The sequence below is a fragment of the Eremomyces bilateralis genome (genome assembly GCF_010015585.1).
Source record: "Eremomyces bilateralis CBS 781.70 unplaced genomic scaffold P152scaffold_13, whole genome shotgun sequence".
Classification (NCBI taxonomy): Eukaryota; Fungi; Ascomycota; class Dothideomycetes; order Eremomycetales; family Eremomycetaceae; genus Eremomyces; species Eremomyces bilateralis.
This window is the reverse complement of record NW_022985079.1, coordinates 326171-343340: the sequence shown is the minus strand read 5'-3', so window position 1 is coordinate 343340 and position 17170 is coordinate 326171. Positions and strand designations below refer to the sequence as shown.

Below are 17170 nucleotides of genomic sequence, written 5' to 3'. Positions count from 1 at the left end.
GCGTCGTTTATGCTTTTAGTTTCACTGGAGTGTGAACTAAAATCTATATCAGGTGCAGTAACCGGAGGCGAAAGTATGTTCAGAGCTCAGGGGCCGATCGGGTGGTTTCAAAAATCAATTCAAGCTCTTTTCCATGCAAGGAACCAACGCGGTTGGTGCCTTGATTGCGTTTCAGGCAGCCATTCAGCCTTCTGGCTGGCCACCCAGCAGCGAGAGGCCCGTAATCCCGCAAGCACGGGCAGGTGCAGCCGGGCTACTAGGGGGGGAGTGCCACTTGCTGGGGGGGGCGGGGCACTCACTACTAGTCGCTAGTCGCTACTCAGGGCAGGCACGTCGAGTCGCGCCTCCTGCGGATCTGCCGCACGATCCCCCCTTTTCCACGTCTGTTCCGCGACTTTTCCACGTCTCCCCTCGCATGGATTCGAACCATCACGGACACCACTCAGCCTGAAACCTTCTATCATCGTCCTCCTCAATTCCTCCGCCTCTCATCGACCGTGCCAGTTTGCTTCAATCTCCATCCATGAGTCTCGCAGTCACCTGCCACCATAACCGTTCCTCACCGTTGTAGCAACCCAATTAAGATCTTGCCTTTGAGCCCTCACCTTACACTCTCTACTCTCGTCTACTCTAAGTCTCAAGTGTTTAGTCTATTGAATGGATGGTTTTTGTTATGGTTCCCGTCGTCATCTCCACTGTGCCGCAACCCCTCTTTATCCTGCCTCTCCACCCCAATCTTATCTTTAATTAAACCTCCTACAGCCTTCCACCACGCTACGCTGCCACCAAGCGCGCCGCGGGTATGGGCTTTCGCGACCGTTAGGCGACCCCCAACTTCAGCACTCCAGCGACTTGTCTCGTCCTTGTCGATCAGTTTTGATCCTCTATTCGTTCTTACTTCAATTTCGGATCATTCCATTGAATCCCAATCGCATGGGCGGGCTGCAGTATTCCCTATACAACCGTTCTCCGATTCAATATATCGCCCTCTCTACCTGGTGCTCGGTCCAATTCAACGTCTGGGATACTCCTCCTTGCATCCTTGCGATTCCAACACGACCGAACTTAACACGAGGCATCTATTCATTCCCTGGCTGCTTATACACCATTTGTCGCCTCGGGAAACCTTTGGACTCTGCATCCTATGAGTCCCAACGTGGCAGGCGTACGACATGGGCATCGAAGACGAGAGTATCTTCAGGCGGACGAGGAAGAAACTCGCCTTCGCCAATGAACCGACCGAGTCACCACGATGGCCGTTTTCCAAGTCCAACGCCACCACCACCGACTTGAGGTCGGAGCCGACGGCGAGGCTCCAACGCACTGAGCAGCAATCAAATATATCACAAAAGCCAAGCAATGGTCAACCTGCAACATCGACGATGGCTCCACCGACGACCTCCAAACCGGAGCGACGTCAAAGTAAGATGTCATTATTCGATCTCTTCTCCAAACCAAAGGTCGAAAGGTCTCGCGGATATCATGAGACCGGACTCGCTCCCGTCATTGAGATTCCCAAACCCAAACCCAAGCCGCCAGTGACGACCCCTCGTGTACAACCTCGTCTGGATCATCCGACGGTGCCCTCGAAATCGCAACCGGACAACATTAGCAACACGCCCGCGACCTCGACCCAACCACTGGTGTTCAATTCCGCGGCTCACACCAATGCACGCCCTCAATCACCACAGAACCTAAGAGTTTCGACCTCACCCTCCATTACTTCAGATTCATTCGTTGGGCAACGGGTTCAATCCCGGACCACTTCTCAACGGCACCTCGATCCTCCCACAGTCTGCCTAACCCGTCCGATGGCCGATTGGGAACCACCACCACTCTTCCAAGCGTACCCGCAATCCATTAAGCATGCCAAGATCCCAACCCCTTCCTCTTCTGCTGAAAGCCTCGTCCGAGGTCAAGCTCATCGGCGGCAGTATAGCCTCCTCCAAAATCGTGTCGATAGCTTGACGAGCTTCGGAACTAGCAGTCTCGATCTCAATGGGGATGGAGCTTCTGATGCTGGCAGCCTCCGGAATGGCTCGAAGCGATTGTCCACCACCGTTACCAAAGATTCCTTCGTTCGGCTGGATGACAAGATCTTTGTTCTGGTTACCGCGGGTTATGTACTTCAATATGCCGGAAGCGGACCTAGCGACCGGAAACCGGAGAAAATTCTTCGACTGGGACCGCAGTCTGCCGCATTTGCCAGTGATTTGATTCCAGGGCGACATTGGGTTCTACAGATTTGCGAGCGCGTTGATCAAAGCGGAAGGAATACACCAGGCCTGTCAACATCTGCAAATGACGACAAGGTACGCGGATTCTTTAGGCGACTCGGATCTCGCGCCCATGGAAAAACTCGGAGTACCTCTTTGTTTCTGTTGGTGCTTGAGAGCCCGGAAGAAATGGATCTGTGGTTGAAGGCGATGCGAAAGGCGATTGGTGATCTCTCAGGACGGAAACGCGAACCGGAGCCAGGATGTCGCAGTAGCGAAGATCAAAAGAATGAAGAACGACCGGTCCATCGTTTCTCAGTGCACAGGGAGAAGATGAATGGGTCTCTACGGTCCGGTGTTGGATCTTCGCTTTCAAGCCCAAGGGGAAGTCGGGCAGGGAGTCGATTGACCAGTCCCACCCAGAGTCGAACAGCCAGTCCGGCGACATCCCCGCTAGCAACGACGTTTCCGCTAAATGCGAGACTGAGCATAATCTCTACCAAGCGAAAGTCTCCCGACAGCACCATATCCATTGTCAGCCCCGAGAGAAGTGATGTACTTCAAGAGCCTCCACCGCCAATCATCCCTGCTGCTTCATACAACCACCAAAGTCCAGCGTCAGCAGGATCATCGGTTTCAACCGCCACCTCCACCCTTCTTTCCGCAGATACTTTACGGGAAAGCAGTCGACATTCCTTCGTCTCGTCCCAAGCATCGGAGGCCGAAACTGAGAACACCAGTGTGACTGTGACCAACACACCTGAGTCCAGCCCTACTCCAGTCACTCCTCATTTCGATAATTCTACATCAATTCCCCCCAAAAGCGACGAATCACATCTCCGAAATCCAGCAGGCATGAAGAGTTCGTACCGGAGTTCCATGGCACCGAATGGTAATGCGTTTAGTCCTGCAGCCACTAACTGGAGGAGAAGCGTTCAAGCACTGCCTAGGACGAGCGAAGATTCTCTTGGACTCCCGTCCACCGACAACGCCGTATCAGCTTCCATCACCGAGCGGGTGCAGAAGGCGAGGTTGGCACGGAATTCTGTGGTTAGTCCGGCCAACGGAATGCAACCACTCATCCTCACCGGTCAGGTTGTTTCCGAGGATGCGCCATTACGGACACCATCATCTTCAAGTCTAAGGAATGGAAGCATTTCATCGTCTGCTTCGAAGGCATCCTCTGCTTCGAGCATCCACAAGATACTTCCACCTGTTCCAGACGCCAAAGAGGATGAGCCGGTGGCCATCAGCAATGCAGCGATATCGCGAGATATCGAGCCACTGGCACCACTCAGGAAGGTGCCCTCAGCCAACTCGATTCAAGGGTCTGCCTCGCCGTCGGATGGTCCTACAAAGACCATCGTGACGCGCCGTGCCTCTTTCCGCCCCTTCCCTGTTCGACCTTCCGTCATTAATACTGCGGGTTCCAACATAGACAGTGCGGCAGTCCATGTCCCTCGACGCAACTCTTCTTTACCTACTACCTCGATGGAACATCAACGAACAATTGCTGGGCCGCTTCCCCTCACCCTCACCAGCACACGTTCTCTCCAAACCATCCCTCAAAGTCATGCTATCACGACTCCCGAGACCCCGTCACGCGACTCTCCTACCCGAACCCCACAAAAGGATAGCCCAACCATTCCAGGCATCGCTCAAACCACATCTCGCAATCCTCGACGTCCAACTTCTCTTCAGGTTCGGTCTGACCACGCTCCTTTCCTCTCCTCTCGTCCACGCAATTCATCTACCAGCTTCACCGGTTTTTCGAGCGCGCTTCCACCGGGATCGACCATCGGCCCCACCCTCAGTCAAGCCATCCCGTACCGGAGCGCCTCTCACAGCGCGTTATCCTCCCTCGACGAACACGCGATCTCCACCCCCGGCGCGTTCTCCGCTGAGAGAACCAGTATCGAGCGGCACTCCGGCGACTCGAATTCCGCGCCGTTCTCTTCCTCTCGTTTCCGCCCCCGCTCCACTACCCCAACATCCAACCCCCGCCGCTCCTCCGCTCTCAATTTCTCCCTTCCGTATCGAATCAACCCTCCGGTTGCCCAGAGTGCATCCGAATCCCCCACGTCGACCACCAACACTTCACCGGTCCGCGTTTCACCCGCTCCGAATGTCCTACCACCACGAGACACGATGGCGAATGGCTCGGCCCATACCAACAGCGCGGCATTGCCCCCGATGAAGCCCGTACCCATGGGACCTCTCCCCATCCCACCCAGCGCGACTCGGGGCTTCCCACCTTCGCCCACTGGCGGAACCAACTCCCTCTCATAACCACACCGCGAGGAGCCGCCCCCCTTGTGTTTCCTTGCGGCAACTTTCTCATATATCCTGTATCATATACCCTGACGAAACTCGTCGCGACGAGACGCAAAACTGTTATTTATTTTTCCTTTGTCTCTGATGATATCACGGTCTTGAATTGGCCAAGCGGGCGCGCTAATTGTCTCGGTTTCTGGCGGACCGCGTGCATGAATATGGCGTTCTTTTCCTTCCGTTGGAGTTTTCGGGCTGTTGATTCGCGGTCGTAGAGCCGTTAGATGCTGCGTTTTGGCTGGGGGACAAATGCCGCGTTAGCAGCTGCCCCTTGTCGATGGTGATGGGAGGTGTGGTGTGGCTGCGGAAAGGAGAGATTGTACTTGAATTCTCGGTTACGAGCTGGGAGCCTGGGCATGGCTAATCTGTACGTTATGAAGATATTTCGATAGTGAGACAGGTAGATGTGTGTCATGCACAGATAACAATATACTGATACAAATACTTGGTGCCTTTCCTACTGGCACAAACGTGATAGTCCTGCAGGGGCGGGCAGGTACAGTTTTGATCACCGTTAACAAATTGAGTTTGGGAGATATGCAATTGTATCTACCCGATCGTATTGATGTCGGTCCGGAGAGCACCAGCGATATAGCAAGGACCGACTCTATTGGAATCACAAATACACAAATGCTCAAAAATGCTTCCATTGACATAATCATCCACCAAATCAATAATCAAACCGATCTGGCATCAACGCTGGCGCGGCCAAACTCCACGAATAAATCAGATAGCACACCCAGGCGCTCACGATCTTCACCCAGCTCGCCCAATACGTCCTCCCCACGGCCACGAAGTTCCCGTCGGTGTCTTGCGCTTCGACGTTCTGCGTCAGCAGTGTGGCGACCCAGGCGGTGGACAGCAGGAAGATGACGTGGAACAGGGCGTAGTTGTAGCGTGTGGAGGACTTCTCGTCGTCGCGAGGGTTGGCGGCGCCAGAGTCGGAGTCATCATCGCTGTCGTCGTCCAGGGCGGAGGCGGGAAGGGAACCGGACTCGATGGCGGCGCGGAGGGCCTGGGCGCGGAGGTCGCGGCGGGAGGACGGCTGCTGGGAGACGAGGCCGTGTTCGTAGTCGTCGGTAGCGACGCGGGAGTAGGCGCCGGGGGCGGCGCCGAGGGCGAGGCCGACGGTGGCGGCGCGGGTGGTGGTGTAGGCGACGGTGAGGAAGGTGATGATGGCGCCGAGGATGATGGTGGCGGTACGGGTGCCGGAGGCGCGGACGAGCGGGTTGCAGTGCCGGTCGTCAGGCTCCATGGAAACGGCGGACATGGTGAGGTAGGTACAGTAGATGGTGACCATGCCAGATTGGGCGAGGCCGGCGCGCGGGTTGGCGGCTTGGATGGCCGGGTGGATTGATAGGACGCAGATGCCGATGGTGAAGAGGAGGTTGAGGGTGATGGCCGCTTGGTTCATGGAACATCCGCCGCCGGCGAAGAAGATGTACATGACGATCGTCATGGCGAGCGCGGCGAGGTATTCGAACAGCGTAGATCCGATGAGGAGAACGCGCCAGGCGGAGGCGTCGGTCGCTTCGATGCGCTCCAGGCAGTACTCCGCCCAGGTGTGGGCCAGATCGACCAGGAGGATGAGGCCCAAGAGGAGGAAAAGGATCGCACCCACGAAGGCGACATAGTTGCCCCAGGCGATGAAGAAACCATCAGGAATGAGGAAGGAGACGACGATTAACCCGAGCCAGCCGATGATCTTCGGTCCCCAAAACCCGTTCTGAATCGGCGCTCGGCCGTCTCGTGTGGATCGGACTCCTAACAGGATGATGGCGAGCAGCGCGTGGAAGGCACCCAGCGCAAAGTTCATTCGATGGACCGCAACGAAGCCATAGCACTCTTTTCCGCCACAGGTAATCGTCATGTAGTCCAGTGTCAGGTTTTGTAGTTTCTTAATCGCCCAGTCCGTCAGCATCAGCCAGGATACGATGGAGTTGACGAGGAGGAGGAGGGCGTATGCTATCCGGGTAGCGACGCTATAGGTCAGGGTTAGCCATCTGCGATGCCATCGATATCCTTCCTTTATGCCAGTCCATACCTATTATTGCACTTCCCGCAGGCGCTGCATACAGCGGAACAGGTCGCAGCGCCGCAGCATGAGGCGGCAAAGGTGAAGAGCTGGAGATCGGAGTTAGCGGTGATGGTATCGTCCCACCAAAGGAACACTTACTGTACCCATACTGGGCACTGCCAGGAGAGGAAGCGACAGTAGGGCGCCCATGTTGACTGATCTGTTGCTCTTCAGTCGATAACAGTGAGGTTACAGATGTCTCCAGACTCAAGAGGGGAGGATGGACGGGATAGAGTGGAGTGACGAAAGCAGGCGGCGATGCAGCAGCAGGCTTCCGGCGGCGTGCGGCGGGCGGATGTGGATAAACTGCGGGTAAACTACGGCTCCCTCGGACTCATTCAAGCCTTGTTGCCTCAGGCGCTGCATCTACATGGAGTCCCCCCACATTCTGGACCCAAATGAACCACGGCATCTCGGCATTTGTTGGAGACGGGATTATGTACAAGACCCCGTTGCGACCCATTGTAATATGTCGTGTATTTGTGTGCTTCATCTTCACAAACACATTGATAATTAACTCCAAAGCAGGGCCATTCTACCCCTTTGCCTACCTTGTTCCCCCTTCAGTCGATATCTCCGACGACGGGCCTGACCACCTGACCCCTTCGCCCATCACCGATATCGTCCGAACCTCCTCCTGACCACGACGCCACGTGCAATTGTTTGTACGACATGATATATTGAAGCTCAAAACTCCCCTTGCCGCGACCATTGTATCGCTGGTATTGCAGCTTTCGTGTTCACTATGGCAGACGTTGCTCATCATAAGTTGCGGGTGATGGCGGTGGTTGCGGTGACATTTATGAGCCTTGCTTGCGGGTCCAATGTAAGAACTACCTCGACGGAAGCTACCTGGTCGGGTACTTACACTTCGCAGTATGCATATTCAGCATGGGGACCGCAATTTGCCGACCGTATGAAGCTATCAGCCACCTACAGCAACCTAATTGTAAGAGATATTCTGATGGGAAACCGAGGGCCACACGGTGCTAATAGCTGGCAGGGAACATGCGGAAACATGGGCATGTATGCCACCGGTATACCAGTAGGCATGTTTATCGACACGAAAGGGCCACGACCGTCGATGATATTCGGTTCTTTCTGCCTTGGGATTGGGTATTTTCCTATACGATATGGTACGGACCCTTGACGTCCTTGGGAAACGGTGCTGACACGGCCAAGCATACGATCATGGCGCCGGGTCTATGAGCGTCTTCTTGTTATGTCTGTTTTCTTTCTTGACGGGCTTGGGTAGCTGTGCAGCATTTTCAGCGGCTATTAAAACGGGTAAGGAGTTTGAGAGCCTATTCCTCGCCGACGCTGACATCTCTAGCGGCCATCAATTGGCCATCTCATCGAGGCACAGCGACGGCCATGCCGCTGGCGGCTTTCGGATTAAGCGCTCTTTTCTTTTCGACCTTATCCTCGATCGCGTTCCCCGACAACACGTCGTCCTTTCTGCTGCTCCTCTCCATCGGGACGTTCGCGCTCGTCTTCATTTCTCAATTCTTTATCTATCTCCCCGCCCCAACGGCAACGTACGCCTCCCTCCCCACCGACGATGACGGACTATCCCGACGCCGCCGCGACTCGAATCCCATGCTCCGAACACGATCCATCCGCAGCAAAAGCAGCCGGGATGACATTCCAGGCGAAGGTGAGCTAGATTTCGACAGGCAATCATATGGTACCTATCAAAGTGCAGCTGCCAAGACGTGCGCAGTCCAACAGCCGCAATCCTCCCACGCCGTCGAAGAGGTGGACGAAGTTTCCTCCCTCATGTCCAAAACTTCGTCGTCGGTTCCGGGCGATATCGATGTAGAGCAAGATATGGGAAGTACTAACAGCAATCACTCCTGTCATGTAGATGTCACCGGGTTGGCCTTGCTTTATAAGTTTGAGTTCTGGCAGCTCTGGGTCATGCTCGGTCTTTTGACCGGGGTTGGATTGATGACGATTAAGTGAGTAGTAACCATTGTTCGAACGTAGACTCCGCTAACCCTTCGCAGCAACATTGGCAATGACGTAAGCTCCTTCATTAGACCTGGCGACCTCTCCTACTAACAATACCTAGGCTCAAGCACTCTGGACATCTTGGGACGACTCCGTCACCAAAGAGTTCATCATGCGCCGCCAACTCATGCACGTCTCCATCATCTCCGCCATGTCGTTCGCCGGCCGCCTCCTCTCCGGCATCGGCTCCGACTACCTCGTCAAGCACCTCCACATGTCCCGCTTCTGGTGCCTCGTCGCCAGCTCCTGCGTCTTCACCCTCTCCCAATTCGCCGCCATCAAGATCGAGAACCCCAACTTCCTCTGGGTCGTCTCCGGCTTCAGCGGCCTGGCGTACGGCGCCCTGTTTGGCGTGTTCCCTGCGCTGGTTACCGATGCATTTGGCGTCAATGGGCTCAGCCTCAATTGGGGGTATATGATCCTGAGCAGTATGGCCGGGGCGTATCTGTTCAATTTATGCTACGGCCGGATCTACGATCATCACTCGACGGTGTTGCCGAACGGGGATCGGACGTGCTCGGAGGGTTTGAAATGCTATGCTGGCGCGTATTGGATCACGCTAGTGGGGAGTGCCATGGGAATCGTCATTTCGCTGCTGATGATCCGCCATCAAAAAGTCCTGCGGCGAAAGCGGGTTGAGGAGGAGCACCGGGTGGCTTGATCAAGTGGTCGACTAGGAAAGACCGATTAGCCAAGACATGTGTTTGCTCTTGAGCTATAGATGGACCTTCAACAGTGCGGGTCAACAAGAATAGACACCCATTATGCCAATCTTTGGTGATACGGTGATACGGAGGTCAAGCTCCAGGTTCGCGGAACTTAGGTTTGCGGGACCTCCGCGACGCAGCTATTACCTCCTGAGTTGATGAATATTATGAGTTTTAGATGACCATTACTAAAAAATACTACCTAGACGTTCCATACCAACTACTCTGCGTCTCATTTCGATGACATGTTGAAATTACGTGCCACCAATCCCCCACCCCCAGGGATCCACCGCATCAACCGATGATTCGTAGTCAGTTGAACTTAAAGACAACAAACCCTTGACGAGCTCTGCCATATGCCCCCTTAAATTCGACAGGTCGATATAATATAAAGGAACAAGAGAAAAAAAATTAAAAAGGAGTAGTTGCAGAGTCCATGTTGTTAGTACGCTGCAATAGGCCCTGTGTATTTTTGGTCGAGTGGTTATTCGTTGGCACTGACGAGATCTCTTACATGACTCTCTTTGTGGGTAAAATAGTGAAGCACGTCAAGGATATCGCATTACTGATTTCATCTCCTGCAAATGTCTGTTCTGCCACTGTCTTGCATGTAGAATTGTATATTAGCATCGCTTGATCTGATGGCTCTCCAGTCTCCTATTTTTGCGGTCAGGCATGGTGATTAGCCACTCTTGAATCGTATTCAGCCACCCCCTATTGTTCGGACCCTCAACTACTGTAGCTACTCAACCAAAGGTTGCCTTATACAGCAGGTACACGACCAGCTCAATAACCCTCATCGTCCACGTTAGATGTATCATCTGTCTCTTCCCCCCCTCCAAAACACCCGTATTTATACACAACTGCCCACCCACCACAAGTGGTCGACGGAACTGATGGCCCCAAGTCTATCCCCAAAGGATATAAAGTACGAAATCGAGGCAAAATTCCCTTGCGATGATCTCGAACTGATATGGCCTCACTGGCATGTTCCTAACGGGCGGTAAAGTAAGCGCTGTCTCACTTCATTTTGTCCAAAGAGAGAGAACTAACAAAATAGAAGCTATCCGCGCGAACCGGAGAATTGAAAAATTGAAAAATCGGGCCGAGGGGGCTTTCGCAATCCTCAGAAACCGGCTCACCCAGGAGTATGAGGAATCTACCCCCGATATCAAGCAGGCGATTTGGGATAATCCTATGTATAAGAAACCCTTCTTTTCAGAACATTCCGAAAACGAAACTCATGAGGTGAGAGGTCGATCTAGGAGCCCACATAGACACTGGGAGGCACCCGAGTACAAACAACGGTCTCTTCTCGGCAGAAATTATGGCGATGATGAAGCAAGAATCGATGTTTCATCCATGAAAATGTCATGAGCAACATAATTGAAGGCATGCTACAGGACACGGTGAAGGGCATGCCCCACGACACGAAGTGAGACACGATGAAGGGCATTGTGCAAGACGCGATGTGGGACACAATGAAGGGCATGCTGGAAGTACAGTGCACGGCCCGATGAAGTGCAGAGCGAAAGTCGGGCCGCAAGGCATGGGGTAAGAGTCAATGAAAGAGAAGGGGAAAGGGGTGTTGAGCCTAACAGCTGTGATAGAGGAGAGGCTAAAAAAGAAACTGCCGAAGAGCCAGCAATAGGTTGTGGCTTGTCGTGGATTCGTGGTGTCTCAGTCCTCTCTGCGCTGTGGTTCCGTTCTCTGTGCGCTGTGGCTCCGTTCTCAGTGTGCTTTGGCTCCGTCACTGCTGCTATGGCTCCCTTGCTTTTCCCCCTTTGTTTACATGTATGAGTTGATCAGAACTTATTTATAAAAGTGACTCGCTCCTAAGAGACACCTAGGAGATAAGTCAACCGTCTCCTCACAAGTATGCTTCCTCATATTGATTGTAATACGCGTGACACTTGGCCAAGTGACAACAGCCACTGACAGACACCAAATCAGAGCAGTGATCCGATTATTTCTGCAACTGGACCAGACAGAAGCACTTGTCGAGGTGAGAGAGAATCGGCTCGCATTACTTGGGGAGAATGATATCGCTCTCAATCCCCCCCTCCTTGGTCAGAACTGAAGGTGGTAGCAGATTCTGACACGGATATTTGACTCTTAGTGGTAAGCCAGATGCCTTGAGGGTGACTGGCATGAAGTGCATCAGATTCAGTCGGAGGATAAATAGAGCACTGGCCGTGGACTAGCCAGGTGATCAACTGTTCAACAATATACTGTAAGCCGATGCTCAGGGATGTCTTGTAGATGACAAAGCTGATGCCGATCCCATTGCATCCTCTAAAAGTCTTTTGGAGGACACCATATTTGACCCTGTCCTAAACTCTGACCTCTCTCCTTTCTACGCTTCCAAATATGTGTGCCCAACATCAGCAGATCATTCTAAGTATTATGACCGAAACCATGTCGAATGTAACACCTAGCCAGGACTCAATCATCATCGGTGCATTTTACATTGATAGCGCACTGAAAATAACACTTTGGGGCTTTGTCCAGGGACTGGTGGTAATTTGCCCCTGATGGCTCTGGGATCGGACTGTTTCAATATAATATTGCATTGTGGAACAGACATTCGCTGTCTTAGTGTGTGGATGCACAGAAATTGGTTGCAAGCACCCGTTGGACTGTTGGCAAGTATCTGTATTTTTGGTGTGATGACAGATGTCGCCCATGAAGCGATGTCGAAAGGATCAGAGTTCTATTCAGCCGTGTGGCTTCAATTTCAACTGATTAACGGCAAAAATAAGTGATAACAACATGTACTGAGCCGTTGGCCTGCATAAAGAGTGTTCTCATCTTTTAACGCTCTCTTCGGTTCTCTTTACGCATCTACATATTCGCTCCAAACTGTGTTCTATCAACCTCTCAATCTAGCAGTCATCAGTAAGGTATCCCATACAAAGTGAGATATCGAGTATGACTGACTGACATTGGACCAGTGACCTCACAGGATAACGATGGTGTTCAAGGAGATACCGTTCATGGAGCTCAAGGAGAATCTCCATTCTCCAATTACCCTCCCGTTCTGGAGGAGGTTCTAGGACGGGTACTCGATGGCATCCCCGATAGAAGTCTGAGAGGGGCCTTATCTGATGAAACCGGTATGGGTAAGTACCTCCTTTACCTTCATGTTTCCAGGCGCCGTACTAACTTTATAGACTTGGGACATATAGGAGAGGACCTGCTCCGTCAGCTCACCTTGTTTACGTTGCGACGGATCCAGGTTATGGGTATGTTTCGCTTACGACGACTATGATACAACCTCCCCATTCAGTCCTGTCTCACGTTGTATGCTAACACCTCGGGCCTAGCGGCCGGCCAAGAGCCAACCGAAACGTCTGCCCCTCCTGCTCCATCTTCCGGCCCCAATGCAGCACCTGCAGCGATTACAACATCCGCGCCTGTTGCTTCCCCCGCCCCCGACGATTCCGAGTCCTCGGAACCCTCCAGTTCCGAATCCCCATCTCCGGAACCCGCAATAATGCCTACATTGCGGGCGACAGAGGCGAGATACCGAGAGGTATTTGGCGCGAACATCCTTCGAGGATCGCTGATATTGTTCTTCGATGCCAGTCTCCAGAGATACGTGGATGAAGTTCCTGCGTTTCTAGAGAGAATCATACCGCCTAGCGCTCGGCCTTCGAATGGAGGCCCTTCTAGGCCAGTCGTGCCGATGGCTTGGGTTATCATTAGGACCATGGAGGAGGGCGAAATGACTTGGAATAGATACCAGTCATTCTCTACTTAGTGGAATGTAAATGAAGTTTGTCAAACAGGAGACTTTTACGCATGCCTACACGGTAGCGTTACAGAGCAATGTTGAGTAGTGGCTATAGCTGATGGCTGATTAGCAAAGATATTAAGAATGAAGCCATGGCTCTAACCAGAAACATAGGTATTTGGCGTTGATATGGTGGAGGTGTAGGGAGTTCGTCGAGGATGTCCTGCGCGAGTGATGTCTCTTGGTAGGTTTTGGGCGTCTTATTGATTGGCCCAGGATCACTGAAGAGTTCCAGCTCTAGGGCCGGTGAAGCATCACGCCTTCGCCATGTTGAAAACTCGGTTCCCTACATTACCGGCGTCCAGTATGGTGAACTATGCTCTGGGCCAGTTTCCATAGTTTTCTACGATGACGACCGATTCCTAATCGCGGCATTTCTCTCCCCCGCTCCATGTGATATATCTCCATTCCGCGTCGTTTCATGTGTTGTCTAGATAGAGTATTTCTTATCAGTTTGTATAAACTCGCATTCTCCCTGCCTTATTAGTCTTCCTATAATATACAGTCATATCTTTCAGGGACGTTGGGCACCATCCGCGTTCGAAGAAAACCAGATGAAGGTAAGATCACGCGGCTGGTTAGGGGAAAGAAGAAAATCGGCACTACTCAAGTTCAAGTCGTTTCTTGCTCTCAATTCTGGTTATAATCTGTTATTCGTAACGCTTCTGCCTCCGTCGCGGCGGAGCATTTCATGCACGCTATGCTGGTTTACAGCGCCATTATCACTGGTTTTGTCGGAGCTGAGCCATGAGAACGAGATGACCACCTGATATCCATGGGGTGGCCAAGAGGTGTCGTCTTGCAGTGTCGTCAATGCTAATGGCGGGCTCAATGACCCTAAGGCATTCGAAGAGAGACTGAGGATTGATTGACGGATATGCTTACCCGATATGTACCATTCGCTTGATTTATAGCCACTGCTAACTTATAAGACGACTTTAACCACCAAACCAAAAGGACACTTCTACAAGAACTAAAGTCAAGTAGAGTTGTGGTTAATTACTCGTTATATAAGGTGTAGGTAAGACCAAACGTCACTTGGAATTTGAATAGATTAGGCATTGCTCATGCTTCTCACTACCTCAACACCTTTCATAGCTGTATTCATATCTCACTCTTCTATTCTATGATATCGATTGTCCAAAGGAATCTATGAAGTTTCAATTGGCAAGCATTGGGCACTACTCTACTAGAAGTCTAGAAGTGATGAATGCGTTAATAAGTGGAGACCTTCAACGGATGCCATCCTGGATGATCGTGGCCGGCCGTGGGAGTGACTCGTGCTACTAGTCTCAACAAGCTAACTTAGGCTCTCTCAGCGTACATCACATACTAGGGGGACCGCCGCCCGTCCCGTACATAAGTCTATTTCAACGCCGGGGACGGGTGGTGACTCAGGTAGCTCACTAAATTTCCCTTTTCCTTGAGTACTCATAAGCAGTCATTATACTCACACGGTGAAGATAGAGTACAGGAGCGAACAAAGTAGCAATACAGTGACGTGACGAGTATACCAAAGTTCCTGACACGTGCCAGCAAACAGGAGGCGCATTAAGATGGCGCAGACATTGGCACAGCAAGGCAGAGTACGCCGCATCTGGAGCTCCCCTGGTTCACCGGAAGGCTAATTACAGCGGTACAGCTACAAGATGCTCAAACGATGTCGTTCATCAAAGAGCAACTCTCCTCACTCTCCCCACTTAGTCCTATCGCAAAATGGATCCGCTCAGCGTCACCGCCGGCGTTATCGCCATTTTGCAGCTCACAGGCAAAGTCATCCAGTACCTGAACGATGTCAGGGACGCGCCGAAAGAATGCCAACAATGCACGATCGAGGCATCGAACCTTCAATCTCTCCTAATGAGTCTTCGTTATCTCCTTGAACAGGGTCATACCAATGATCCCTGGTTCACAGCAGTTCGGGCTCTCACCGTTGCGAATGGACCTCTCGACCAGTACAAGCAGACCTTAGAGCAGCTATGTTCGAGAGTGGAAATCCAAAATACGACAAAAATGGTTAAGAGGCAGGTCCTGTGGAAGTTTATCAAGGCAGAAGTTGCGAGTATTCTATCACGACTGGAGCGGTTGAAGAGTCTTGTGAGTATTTCGCTTGAGATGGACCATTTGTAAGTCGTCGAGGCAACGGGTCGAAGCATGCTTGCTTATGGTATCAAAGCAAACTATCCGAAGCGATTAAGGAGGACACTAAAGTTATGCGAAATGCTATCCCCTTCCTTCAAGCAGATATCGTCACCATCCGGGACACTCAAAGCCTGCAATGGGACGCCCAGAAGCTCCAGCAGCGCCAGACGATGCTGGATTGGCTATCGCCGACAGACTTCCCGGCCCAGCAACACGATATTATCTCCCGAAGACAAGAAGATACGGGGCAATGGTTTATAGACTCTCCAGAGTTTCAAGAGTGGTCGCAGGGAGCCAATCGGACGCTATTTTGTCCTGGCATCCCTGGAGCCGGCAAGACTATGATGACAGCTATTGCTATCGACCATCTCTGTAGGACGGTGCAGAGTGATAACGTTGAAATTGCTTACCTGTTTTGCAGCTATAAGGCGAAAGCCGACCAGAGCGTATTTAATCTGCTTACTGCTCTCCTGAAACAGTTAGTGCAGAGCCAACCGGACATGGCAACCCCGGTGACGCGCATGTACGATTATCACACAAAGAAGAAAAGCCGGCCATCCCTCAGCGACATATTCGAGGCTCTGCAGTCTGTCTGCTCCAACCAAACTACGGTATATATTCTTGTAGATGCGTTGGACGAATGCGCGGACACAGATGGTGGGCGGGGACGACTTATCGACAAGCTCTGCGAGCTGCAAACGAAAGGAGACTTGCGGCTTATGCTCACCTCCCGATTCATTCCCGAAGTAACGGAAAGATTTCGATCGAGCCCAAGTCTAGAGGTGCGAGCCAGCGATTCGGACGTCAGGCATTTTATAGATGGTCATATACCACGTCTACCGAAATGTATTCAACGCAACGAGGAGCTCCAGAATCTTGTACAGGACAAGATTGCGGGAGCCGTTGATGGCATGTGGGTGCTCTCTAGTGGTTTACAATTGCGAAGCAGTTTTACTTACTGAATGGCCAGGTTCCTTCTCGCGCGTCTTCATGTCGACTCACTCCTTGATAAAAGGAATAAACAGAGTGTTATGTCTACGCTAGAGAAACTGACTAAGGGTTCAGCGGCGCTCGAAAAAGCCTATGGCGAGGCCATCAAGCGAATAGACGGGCAACTGGACAATGACCGTTCGCTGGCAAGGTGTGCACTATCTTGGATAACATATGCCCAGAGACCACTTACTACTCGAGAGCTATGCCATGCGCTAGCTATCGAGCCAGACGATAAAACTCTGAACAATGATAGTGTTGATGACGTGGAAGACGTTATCTCCGTCTGCGCTGGGCTTGTTACGGTAGACGAGGAGAGCAACGTCATCCGGCTCGTGCACTACACGACACAGGAGTACTTTGAGCGCATACGCCTGGAATGGAACCCTAGCGCTCAGGAAGCGATAACGGTAGCCTGTTTAACGTATTTATCTTTCGACGCGTTTCGGAGCGGCAGCTGTGCTAATGATAGAGCTTTCGCGGAGAAGCTTACCGAGAATGCATTCTATGACTACTCAGCACGTTATTGGAGCGAGCATATACGGCCTGTGGAGAAGACAACTTCTAGCTTAGCGCTAGCCTTTCTCTGCGACGAAGCCTTAGTTGACGCCGCCATCCAAGCTGTGTCTATGTCAAACTATAAATACGAAGGCTATAGTACGAGATTCCCAAATCAAACAACGGGCATGCACCTTGCAGCGAGGTATGGACTGCTTTATTTGACAGAGAAACTCTTAGTGGGCAAATGCGGCGACATCGGCATCGAAGCGGACTCGAAGGATAGTTTCGGTCGGACGTCGCTGTCGTGGGCGGCAGCAAGAGGGCACGAGGCGGTGGTTCGGCTGCTGGTCGAACGGGACGACGTCGAAGCGGACTCGACGAATAAATACGGTCAGAC

The 17170-nt window shown here is 52.2% G+C and overlaps 5 protein-coding genes across 5 annotated transcripts in view; 4 read left to right on the top strand and 1 right to left on the bottom strand.

Annotated features, from left to right (window-relative positions):
* Window positions 1-1382: 1382 nt before the first annotated feature.
* On the top strand, window positions 1383-2567 carry P152DRAFT_437955 (uncharacterized protein; the record flags this gene model as incomplete). The annotated part of the gene is made up of 2 exons (XM_033677595.1): window positions 1383-1502; window positions 1935-2567. Coding segments are annotated over 2 exons (753 nt in total), but the record flags the coding sequence as incomplete, so codon positions are not given.
* Window positions 2568-4897: 2330 nt separating this feature from the next.
* On the bottom strand, window positions 4898-6775 carry P152DRAFT_459453 (putative membrane protein TMS1). The gene is made up of 3 exons (XM_033679679.1): window positions 6724-6775; window positions 6592-6671; window positions 4898-6529 (listed from the first exon to the last, which is right to left on the bottom strand). Exons 1-3 carry the CDS (start codon window positions 6730-6732, stop codon window positions 5218-5220), a joined length of 1401 nt encoding a protein of 466 aa, XP_033533143.1. The 5' UTR covers window positions 6733-6775; the 3' UTR covers window positions 4898-5217.
* A 317-nt stretch (window positions 6776-7092) lies between these two features.
* On the top strand, window positions 7093-9559 carry P152DRAFT_437951 (MFS general substrate transporter). The gene is made up of 7 exons (XM_033677594.1): window positions 7093-7450; window positions 7502-7573; window positions 7628-7760; window positions 7807-7911; window positions 7958-8585; window positions 8634-8649; window positions 8699-9559. The coding sequence occupies exons 1-7, from the start codon at window positions 7370-7372 to the stop codon at window positions 9296-9298; spliced, it is 1635 nt and encodes a 544-aa protein (XP_033533142.1). The 5' UTR covers window positions 7093-7369; the 3' UTR covers window positions 9299-9559.
* Window positions 9560-14774: 5215 nt separating this feature from the next.
* On the top strand, window positions 14775-15542 carry P152DRAFT_58387 (uncharacterized protein). Its single transcript, XM_033683089.1, has one exon. The coding sequence runs from the start codon at window positions 14857-14859 to the stop codon at window positions 15268-15270; it is 414 nt and encodes a 137-aa protein (XP_033533141.1). The 5' UTR covers window positions 14775-14856; the 3' UTR covers window positions 15271-15542.
* P152DRAFT_437941 (ankyrin) overlaps window positions 15167-17170 on the top strand; it is a gene marked incomplete at its 3' end in the record, with an annotated part of 3882 nt that continues 1878 nt past the window's right edge. The window contains exons 1-2 of the mRNA XM_033677593.1: window positions 15167-16195; window positions 16253-17135. Of these exons, the coding sequence (XP_033533140.1) occupies window positions 15354-16195; window positions 16253-17135 (1725 nt within the window). The 5' untranslated portion in view covers window positions 15167-15353. The remainder of the gene's footprint in view (window positions 16196-16252; window positions 17136-17170) is intronic.

What these genes read in the sequence shown, in the direction of transcription:
- P152DRAFT_459453 (XM_033679679.1), bottom strand. An exon ending in TGCGGGAAGTGCAATAATAG is followed by an intron (nt 6,530 to 6,591) that starts GTATGGACTGGC and finishes CCTGACCTATAG; the next exon opens with CGTCGCTACCCGGATAGCAT.
- P152DRAFT_437951 (XM_033677594.1), top strand. Translation starts at nt 7,370, where the DNA reads ATGGCAGACGTTGCTCATCATAAGTTGCGGGTGATGGCGGTGGTTGCG. An exon ending in GTATTTTCCTATACGATATG is followed by an intron (nt 7,761 to 7,806) that starts GTACGGACCCTT and finishes GACACGGCCAAG; the next exon opens with CATACGATCATGGCGCCGGG. An exon ending in TTCAGCGGCTATTAAAACGG is followed by an intron (nt 7,912 to 7,957) that starts GTAAGGAGTTTG and finishes TGACATCTCTAG; the next exon opens with CGGCCATCAATTGGCCATCT.
- P152DRAFT_58387 (XM_033683089.1), top strand. Translation starts at nt 14,857, where the DNA reads ATGGATCCGCTCAGCGTCACCGCCGGCGTTATCGCCATTTTGCAGCTC.